This window comes from Rhagoletis zephyria, unplaced genomic scaffold (genome assembly GCF_001687245.7).
Source record: "Rhagoletis zephyria isolate East Lansing unplaced genomic scaffold, Rhagoletis_zephyria_1.1 Rzeph_scaffold_12577, whole genome shotgun sequence".
NCBI classification, from domain to species: domain Eukaryota; kingdom Metazoa; phylum Arthropoda; class Insecta; order Diptera; family Tephritidae; genus Rhagoletis; species Rhagoletis zephyria.
In genome coordinates this window covers 60-9,858 of record NW_016169651.1, presented here as the reverse complement: position 1 = coordinate 9,858, position 9,799 = coordinate 60, and the positions used below count along the sequence as shown (strand labels likewise).

The 9,799-nt window shown below is 33.8% G+C and overlaps 2 protein-coding genes across 2 annotated transcripts; both read left to right on the top strand.

The window, feature by feature from the left end:
* LOC108377712 (uncharacterized) lies at positions 1-1,087 on the top strand. The gene is made up of 3 exons (XM_017633973.1): positions 1-273; positions 366-519; positions 625-1,087. Exons 1-3 carry the CDS (start codon positions 180-182, stop codon positions 788-790), a joined length of 414 nt encoding a protein of 137 aa, XP_017489462.1. The 5' UTR covers positions 1-179; the 3' UTR covers positions 791-1,087.
* Positions 1,088-7,138: 6,051 nt separating this feature from the next.
* Positions 7,139-9,514, top strand: LOC108377710 (glucose dehydrogenase [FAD, quinone]-like). The gene is made up of 2 exons (XM_017633972.1): positions 7,139-7,159; positions 7,890-9,514. The coding sequence occupies exons 1-2, from the start codon at positions 7,139-7,141 to the stop codon at positions 9,168-9,170; spliced, it is 1,302 nt and encodes a 433-aa protein (XP_017489461.1). The 3' UTR covers positions 9,171-9,514.
* Positions 9,515-9,799: the final 285 nt, after the last annotated feature.

Here is a 9,799-nt window from a genome sequence, read left to right as displayed (position 1 = left end):
TTGTATTCGCATGCAGTTGGCATTAGTATCTGCTGTGCGCATATAATATCTGCTCAGTTAATATACTGCTGCCGGTGTCTTCGGTGAGCTAAACAAATTAAGCGCGGAAAGTGTGCAAAAGCAAGACTTACGCTAAGAACGGCTTGAAACTTTTAAAGAAAATACATAAGTGCAGAAAAATGATCAAGTGTTTGAACTTAAGTGTGGTGCTTATCCTCCTGGCAGCTTTGTGCACAGCTGAGGATCACAATCCACCAGAAATTATTTTATATGGTAAGTGAAAAGCAAAGGTCAAAAAAATGGAAATGAAAGAAAAATTTCAAATTAGTTTGTGTGATCATTTCTCCTCATTTCTTCTCTCCCAGAGGGTGATGCCTGCGTAACCAGCAACTATGATGGCAAATGTTTGATTGAGAAACAATGTCCTAATTTAGAGACAATTATGACTCATAGAGGCTTATACGCCAGAGATGTAGGGCACTGTGGCTATACAGTTTACGAGGAAATTATTTGTTGCCCGTAAGTTGTGTGTTTTTTTTTTTTGTTTTGCAAGCCATTCTTCTTTTAACAAGCTATGTTAATATTCTAATTTCATTATTATTTTCTTTGTTACTTTCTTTCCAGTGAAGATATTATAGATCGCCCGCTGTCGAGAAAATATTTTCATTCCAGCGAAACTGTACGCACAACCATTACATTAATTATCACCTCGACGCAAATAGTGCAAACTGAGAAAATCGGTGAAGAATTAGTGTTTAGTAATTTCTCTATGAACGCCAATGAACATTAAATATGTAATTAGTATTAGCGTCACACTTCGTAAAGTAAACACTTATTCACATACATACATACTTACATACATACATACGAACAAATCGAACTATTCGCCTCTGTAGGGGCCCTATGTGGGTTTTTTTACAATAGATTCATTAGACCGTTAAATTTTCTCATAGTGATCATCAAATTTAAACGAAACTACTCTACGTTTAGCTCCTAATTATAAGTTTAGCTTTAAGATACCTGTTTCTAGGCTTCTAGTTTTCTATTGAATAGCGTGACACACAATAAAGTTTAGATAATTATATTATATCTATAATTTTTTATTTCATTCGTAGGAGAGAAAACGTATACTATTACTTATTTATGTACGTTAGTGCGGGTCAATTTGTTTCGGTGACTTAAGCATTCTACTGGCAATTCTGAACAAAAAAGTTCATGAAAGCATTGCTCTAAATTAGATTTCGAGCCTTCTTATTTTTAATTTTTGTTGTTGATTCCTAACCAATTTCTTTTTTATATTTTGTAAAATTTATATTAAAAAAAAACGTAGTTTTGGCACTTTTGAGGTTAGGATATCTCAAAATCCTTACGTGATAGAACAATTATGCGCACAGATTTGGAGTTAGTACTAAAAAATCTACAAAAAACTTGTTTTAATGAGGTGGTAAAAAAGAGGAAAATTTGTCGAACTGTGTAATCCAAGATTTCTTAAATATCTTTCGTTTAATTACAAACTTGCGACAAACTTCTACAAAAAAAAAAAATTTAGAAACACTTTAGTTTGACACCCGTGTCGTAATATTACATTTATCTTATCAATTTAATTTACTTAAAATTTAAATTCTTCAAACAGGCGGCAACCCTATTTAGGAATATTTTCCAAATTACGCTTTCTAAACCACTTTGCAACATTTCATTTATCAATTTAATGGAATTAAAAAATTTAAACAGGTGGCAACCCTCTTAAAAAATGTTTTGGAAAGTAATATCTCTTAAGCTAAATACTTTAGTTTGATACCTACTTTGTAATAATATGTTATTTATCCCACCAATTTAATTAAATTGAGGTCGCTTAAAAAAATTAAATTGGTTATGGATTAGCAACTAAAATTAAAAACAAACAAGGGAAAAAATTTGACCCGCCCTAATGTACATATAAGTATGTTTGTATGTCAATCTCATAGTTAATTTACGGAGATTAGGATTTCTGTAGAAATGCGTTTTAAAGCGTAGTGTTGTGCAAAATAAGATTATTACAAGCTTCCATATAGTAAGAGTATAACGAATGTGTTTATTTGGATCTAAATATGTATGCATGTACTTGAATTGAATTGATTACAAATTTGACCCGCTCGAACCTAGAGCGCATAAGTTTAGAATTAATGATCTGCAAAGCGGTTTTTTGAAGTGAAACTTCTTTGCGTTCGGTTGGGAGTGAGTGCACACGTCGATGTACGGAAAAAGCGACACACTCGTTAGGATCTAATTGCAAAGGAAGAAGCCATAATAATAGAGAACAGCTGTTGCTTTCAACTGGTCAATCAAGCATCAATCGAAACGAATTTAAAATATTGTCAAGTTTAGCACGCAGTTATTTTTCGCCTCCACCAGCAAGTGTTCCGAGCGAGCGGTTATTTAGTTGTGCAGGTTTGATTTACGATCCTTTCATAAACACGCTGGAAACTGAAAAGGCAGCAACATTACTTTTTATTAAATATAATGCTCCAATTTTTTAATTGAAGTATTAAATAAAAAACCTTAATAACCTAAAAAATTTCTTAAAAATACTTGTCATCCGCATTCGCATCCGCGGACGTTTAAAATTCCACGTTCGCAACATCTCTTATCGGTTTTAATTTAAGCAAAATTAAAGTATTTTTCTGCATTGATAAAAGAGCAGTAATCATTTTAAGTATTTCACGAGAAGTTGGCATATTCCATTACCAAGTGATTTGAGAGAATTTACAAGCTGGATTTCATGAGGCGACTTTCATATTACGCCTCAAAGTAAAATGATGGAGAGGAGGAAAATTCAGACGAAGATTTAACACAGTTTTCAATTAGGGTGACACGGGAAGCATGGTGGCACTTTATATCTCGATAATTCTCGATAGCTGGATACAGTTTAAAAGTTTTTTTTTAAGTTAGCTAATTCGGTACATTTCAGTTAGTCGATAAATTTCGACAATTCGATCAGTATTGATAGCTCAATAAATTTCTAAGTCTATAAAATTCGATAACTCTTTAAATTTGGATAGCTATCGATGAATTTAGATATATATATCGATAGCACAAGTTTGATAGCTCATCGATATATTTCCATATCTATGGACCAATTTCGATAACTCGATACACTGTGGTAACTCGATAAAATTCGATAAATAATGATAAATTCATGTGATTTTATAAATTTTGATAACCCGATATACTTTGAAAATTCCGAAAACTTCGATTCCATAAACCGCCAAATATCCACAACTACCAAGAAAATTCGATAAATCAATAAATATAGATAACTCGATAATTTAAAGAACTCGACACATGCAGGCACCTCGAAAAATTTCGTTAACCCGATAAACTTCGTTAACTCTATAAATTTTGTAAATTTTTCAATAACTATCTTATAAAATAAAATTTCATTACGTTGTAAAATTTCGATAATCTGGCAAATTTTTATAACTCGATAACTATCGGTACATTTCGACAACTCAACTTCAGCGTCTCGATTAATTTCGATAACTCAGCAAACATTGTTAAATTTCAATCACTCGAACCATACCGATAACTTAATAAACGATGGACGATCTGAAAAATTTAGATAACTATAAACGACGGTGATAAGAAACTGAATAACTTTCGATAGATAAATTTCTGATCTGATGACTGGATATATTTCAACTCTTATCGAAATATTTCAATGCATTTTCTTACACTTCCAGCCACCCTAAGTCAGCACTCAGACAAGTCCAGTCGTGCTTTCAGGTCTGCTCTTTCGTAGGCGAAGGAGTATGGATACCTATCATAGCATAGAAATACAATACAAAAACCTTTAAATTTTGAAAAAAATAAAAATTAAAATTCTTTTTCCTTACTCCTGAAATAGTCAATTTGCCATGCTATACCGCATACCGATTGTCAGTGTTGCCTTTCACAAATTCCGCCTATACCAATTTTATTTCTACGCTGCTGTCGGCAAAGTTGAAGCAACATGTGGTTAGATGCCACCACACTTAGCCGGCTCCATTGGGGATAACATACATATATACATACATACATATATACAATGGCAATAGCGAGTCGTTTTTCTGCTATTTTTTGTTGGCTGCTTTGTTAAAGTAATTCGTAAACAAAAACAGGGAGCACGCTTTAGCGCCTTGGTGTATGCTATGCAATGGGCAAAATTTCTCTAAAACATTGAGCTTAAAGCTCCACTAAGGTGACCAGCTGTAGCATAAACTCTTATAGGCGGTAAATGAAAAGCTCCTCATAGTTATTTTTATACATTGAACGCAGAAATATTTAACTTCAGTTGATGTCGGCATTCGGTAGTTGATAGACGTGCGCTAGCAAAACTAAGTAGTAAGGGTAACGGAAATTGTGGTTAGCAGTTGTTTTTTTTTTTTTGAAAAAGTAAGTGATTTGAAAATGTAACTAAAAATAAAAAAAAAAGAAAAGATAAAGGATGATATACATAATTACATATGTACATACATACATATTTATGTATGAACAAAAAAAATTCAAATTGGTGACAGTAGGTCTAATAATTAAAAATATGAGTGGAAAAACAGTAAAAAATTAAGTGCATAAAATTTAAAAATCACAACGCAAAGTTTCAAAAATCACCAAGTGCAACAATTTCTTTATTGCAAATTTCTTGATATGTTTGTGTATGCGTATTTGTGTTTGTGCATTGAAAACCCTTAAAAATATAAAAAATTCAGCAGTAAATTAAAGTGTTTCATGTCAAACCAATTTACATACTTAAGTAAAAGTGTATGTATGTATATTTAAAATATTCATGAAAATGTGCGACTAAAAAATTTTGCTCTACATTCCAAGTGCGCCCACAAATTGCCAGTGCAAACTCTCGCATATGTGTGCATGGCTGCATGCCCAGTTAATTGCATTTACTGAGCACAAAACCCCAAAGCAAAGTGCAGTGCAAATATTTGAAATTGACTGCATGTGACATGATATCGCTGCGGCCGACCCCCTTTTTCGCTTAACAGCCTACATTTGGGAGCCAAAAGCCAAATTGTAACTGAAATAAACATTAGTACTGCAGCAGTGTGCCCATTTCAAGCGTCAGAGTGTCAAAGTGTCTGCGAGTCAACGGAGAAACAAAAAAACAAAAAAAAAAAAAACAAATCGTGGCAGTGTGTGACATTTGAAAGGGCGATAAGCGTCGTCCGACTGTCGATCTACATATGTATATACCTACATACAAACAAACGAGTAGCAGTAATTGTCAAACAATTTGACAGTCGGAACTACTGCACCTGTTTGGAATACATATTTAATGCTAGTATTGGACTGTCGTCGCCCATTTACATGTATGTACATGTATGCGCACGTATTACTACGCTTGCCTTCGGCTGCCTTGGTTTTAACACACCCACCACAATTGCGATTGCTGTTATCGGCGGCCTAAAAGTGGGCCTGCAGGATTACACGAGTGTCAGGCCGTAAGTGTTGCGAGTCGCTGCAGGCTAGTTGCTCCGATTAGTTGCTGTAACAACGGTTCACTTAGGGAGAATATGTATGTACATATGTATGTGAAGTGAGGGAGTGCGGCGCGTAATTTGTGAACTGTTGGCAGTTGAGTGCGAAAAGTAAGTTACAATTTCAAATTTAAATTACATGGATTATGTGGAGGCTGTGGGTGGAACTAATTGTGTGTTCATATAAATGTGCTTGAGGAAGTGAACTTAAGTGTATACTTGTATGTGTTATATGTGAAAAAATGAGGCCACACTATTTTACCCTTTCCTGCCGATGGTGGCCATATGGATACTAATCTTTATTTTCCTAATTCGGGACTGCGGGCTAGTCAGTAGCAGGTGTGGGTAAAAATGAATATTTATTAGAAATATATGTAGTATATTTATTTGATATTCGAAACATAAAAAGGCCTTAAAACTATAAACTTTTAAGAATATTTTAACTAAAATTCAAAATATTTTTTCCTAGGTCAAAAAGTTCGGGGAGCGAAGGGTTAAATACATGACTTTTGTGAAATAGTTTGAGTTCGCACGTTCATCGAGAATCAAGTTTGAAAATAAATTTTTATTTGGAATTTTTATGAAAAATTAAAAAAATTACAAAAATAAATTAAAAAATAATAAATTAAAAATAATAATAATTAAATTTAATTTCTATATTATATGTTTTAGATAACAGTTATTGAAGACTTTTATTTATAGAAGTCATCAATAAAAATCAGTCAGTGGCTTTTACTTTTAAAAGTAATCAATTTAAATCATCCGTAAAGTCATTAAAATTTTTCGCAGTTAAGAAGGTGTTAAGAAACAAAAGTTTACTATTTACGACTTTTACATCTTATAAGTATGATTTAAGAAAATAAAGGTCAGTGAGTGATTTTTATTTATGACTTTTATAAATAAAAGTCTTCGATAACTGTTAGCTAAGACATATAATTTAAAAATCAAAAATAACTGTTATTTGCAGATTATTTGGATAAAAATCAAATTTTATTGTTAGTCTGGATTTATAAAATAAAAGTCAGAAATAATGAGTAATTAAATATAAGTCAAAAATAATTGTTAAAGAGTGATTTTTTTAATCGTAAAGTTGTAACTGTTACGGTCCCTGCGTACCACTGATCAGAACTGCCAGGGTAAACCGCCGCTGCACAGTGGTCCAAACCTGGAATTTACTGTTCGAAATAGTCCAGAGCATGCATTTTTCAACCGGTTTGAAAATATTCCAAAATTTCCCTCCCGTATAAAAGTAATTTACACAGAGAACTTTTCACAATGTATGCAAAGCTTTAGTTCCAATTTCTTTTCACTAATTTTTTATAAAAAACATAGCTCATATTACAAAAAAAAAAACAAAAAAAATAAAATGTCTAAATTTTATGCAGAACTTAGAAAAATTCAATGAATTTGCAACTTTTTAAGTAGATTTTCTAGAAAGAATTTGTGTATGCAGTTTTGTAGCCCATTAAATTTTAGTGCAATAACAGTTCCAAGTTGCTAAAAAATCGCGTTGATTTTTGGCATTTGCGCATTCTGAAATGTTCTTTGTGCCAATACTTTTGTACGTATGTGTATGAAAATTAAAACTGTTAAAATTAAGAAATCCATTTTACGAATTGTGCGGGTTCTTCGTCATGTGTACTTGCAACGATCCTGTTTGTTTTCGTTTTTCCAATAAATCACTTTTCAAGCGTAAGGGCGAGTCATTTTCGAGTGTTTTTTTTATCGCCTAAGCGATTAATCAATTTTTAATCATCAAAGGTGATCGAGGTGATTTTTATTAATCTTCCAAATGCTGGTGTGTGGGTAGTTGTGTTCTGAAACTATCGATGGCACTAACGATACTATCGATGGTTTTTGACTATCGTACCACCATCGATAGTTTTTATTTTTCTTGTATTATTGTTTTAAAGCTTATTGTCAACTTGCATTTGAGACAACCTGGCCGCATCTTTTAATAAAAGATAGTTCGGCAGCGTAAATTTACCAGCATTTGCTTTGATAAGTGAAAAAGAGGATAGATTCGTAAAAAGAACTAAATAAGGATAATATCTGATATTAAATAAAATACTTAAATAGTTCTAAAAAAATTCAAATTGTTTTAATTAGCAACGCATATTTCTAATTCGTATGAAGCTTTGCTTTGCTTTAAACACGTAATATGTTTTATTAAAAGTTTCGCAAAATTCTTGAAAAAAAGGCTGCGAGAAGTTTCTTCCTCACCTGTAAAATTTCTAGAAATGGTCTTAGCAACTTTTCACTCTAAGCAAGCGATTTACTGATTTTGTAAGAAATAAGCCAAGCGCAATATAAAGCCAAATTGTAAGTTTAAAAAACTATCGATAGTTATCGATGGTTTCTGAAGAACTATCGCCGCACCACTAGTGGGTAGGTNCGAATCTAGTAGGATATCTCACAGTCAGTGAATTACCGGACACTGACACGGATTTAGCGGGAATGATCACACAGGGAACCGAGGAGTTGGGCATACCGCAGAAATGGGAATTTAATGATGTTAGCGAACTGGGATATTTCAAATTGCCTCGCACAATAGAAAATGGACATCGCACGAGTACCGGCAAGGGCTATCTGTCGAGAGTTTCGCCACGGTCTAATCTGCATGTGATCAAAGGAGCGTATGTAACCAAGTTGAATTTCGATGATAGCGGAAAAAAAGTTAACTCGGCGAGCTTTATACTTCAGGACAAATATAAGCTGAATGTGAGCATTGGCAAAGAGTTGGTTGTATCCGCAGGCGCAATAGATTCGCCCAAGCTGTTAATGTTGTCTGGTGTGGGTCCAGCGGAACATTTGGAGCAATTGAATATTCCCGTTGTGCAGGACTTGCCGGTAGGCGACAACTTGTATGATCATGTAAATGTTTGGACTTTCCTCAAATTAAGGGAGAATGTCGCACCGAACTACAAAACGGTCGACAGTCTTGATATCGTTTACAAATATTTAATTCATCAGAATGGAACATTGGACAGGACATCCTCAATTGCGGGCTTCATTAATACGCTTAAGAACGATTCATACCCGGATGTCGGGGTTCTACATCTAAAAATCCGACGTAATAATCAAGCTACTTTGAAACTATTCGCTAGTGGTGTTAACTTGAACAATAAAATTGCCAATCAAATATCCAAGGCGCTCGAAACAGCTGATATTTTAGTTATGTTTAATTTTCTTTTAAATCCCAAATCTAAAGGCTATGTGCGACTGCAGAGCGCCAATTACAAAGCCGATCCTAAGTTGGTACATAATTACTTTAGCGATTCCGAAGATGTGGACACTCTAGTGCGGGCAATGCGCTTCCACGAGCAGCTAGTGAACACGACTGCCTACAAGGCAGCGAACGCTACAATGCTACTACCCAGTATTGACGAATGCGATGCCTATGAACTGAGAAGTGATGATTATTGGCGTTGCTACCTTAAGTACTTTTCTTCCACCACCTATCATCAGACGGGTTCGGTTAAAATGGGCCCTGTAACCGACGAAACGAGCTGTGTGAATCCACGTTTGCAGCTTCGCGGTGTTGACAACGTGCGTGTGGCTGATGCTAGTATTATGCCAACGGTACCCAGTGCCAATACAAATGCGGCTGCAGTTATGATTGGTGAAAAGGCGGCCGATTTTATACGCGAAGACTGGAAGGATTAGAACAACATATTTATTAAAGTTTGGGTTACTACCACATCTACCACACAAGGCTTAAAATCTACTACATTTTGTTTACAATTTCCACATAACTCAATTCTTATTAGAAATAATAAATTTTTAAACAAGGTACATCTAAATTTGGCTTTAAATATACGCGTGCTTTAACTTTTTAATATTTCAGAAATCCGCATATTTATATTTCCTTAATGGAAGGAGTTCTTTGTTCCATCCTATGGTTAAATTATACATATACAAAAATATAAATATGTTTATTGAAGGATCGTATATTTTATCAACTTAATAAAACGAGTGGCCAGTTAGAAATGTAGACATTTTAAGTCCGGCATAACGAGCACAAATACTTAATTCTTATTACATACTATGTGTATACCATATATACTATATGTGGGGCGTTCCATACCAAAATGGACGGGGTTCACACTTCATGTGTTTTTAGGGTTGATGGATAAACATAAGCAATAAATAAATAAGAAATTCGAGCATGATTAATACATTTTTAAAAATTTGACAGCACAAAAACAAAAACAAATCGAGTTAATAGCTTTTCAAATATCTCGAAAACGGGGCGAGGAAAAAATTAAAAAAAAAATCACACATACACACACCAA

Bases quoted from the DNA above. Each gene is read 5' to 3' on its own strand.
- LOC108377712 (XM_017633973.1), top strand. From the start codon at position 180: ATGATCAAGTGTTTGAACTTAAGTGTGGTGCTTATCCTCCTGGCAGCT. The intron at 274-365 runs GTAAGTGAAAAG...CTTCTCTCCCAG, and splicing joins ACCAGAAATTATTTTATATG to AGGGTGATGCCTGCGTAACC. The intron at 520-624 runs GTAAGTTGTGTG...CTTTCTTTCCAG, and splicing joins GAGGAAATTATTTGTTGCCC to TGAAGATATTATAGATCGCC.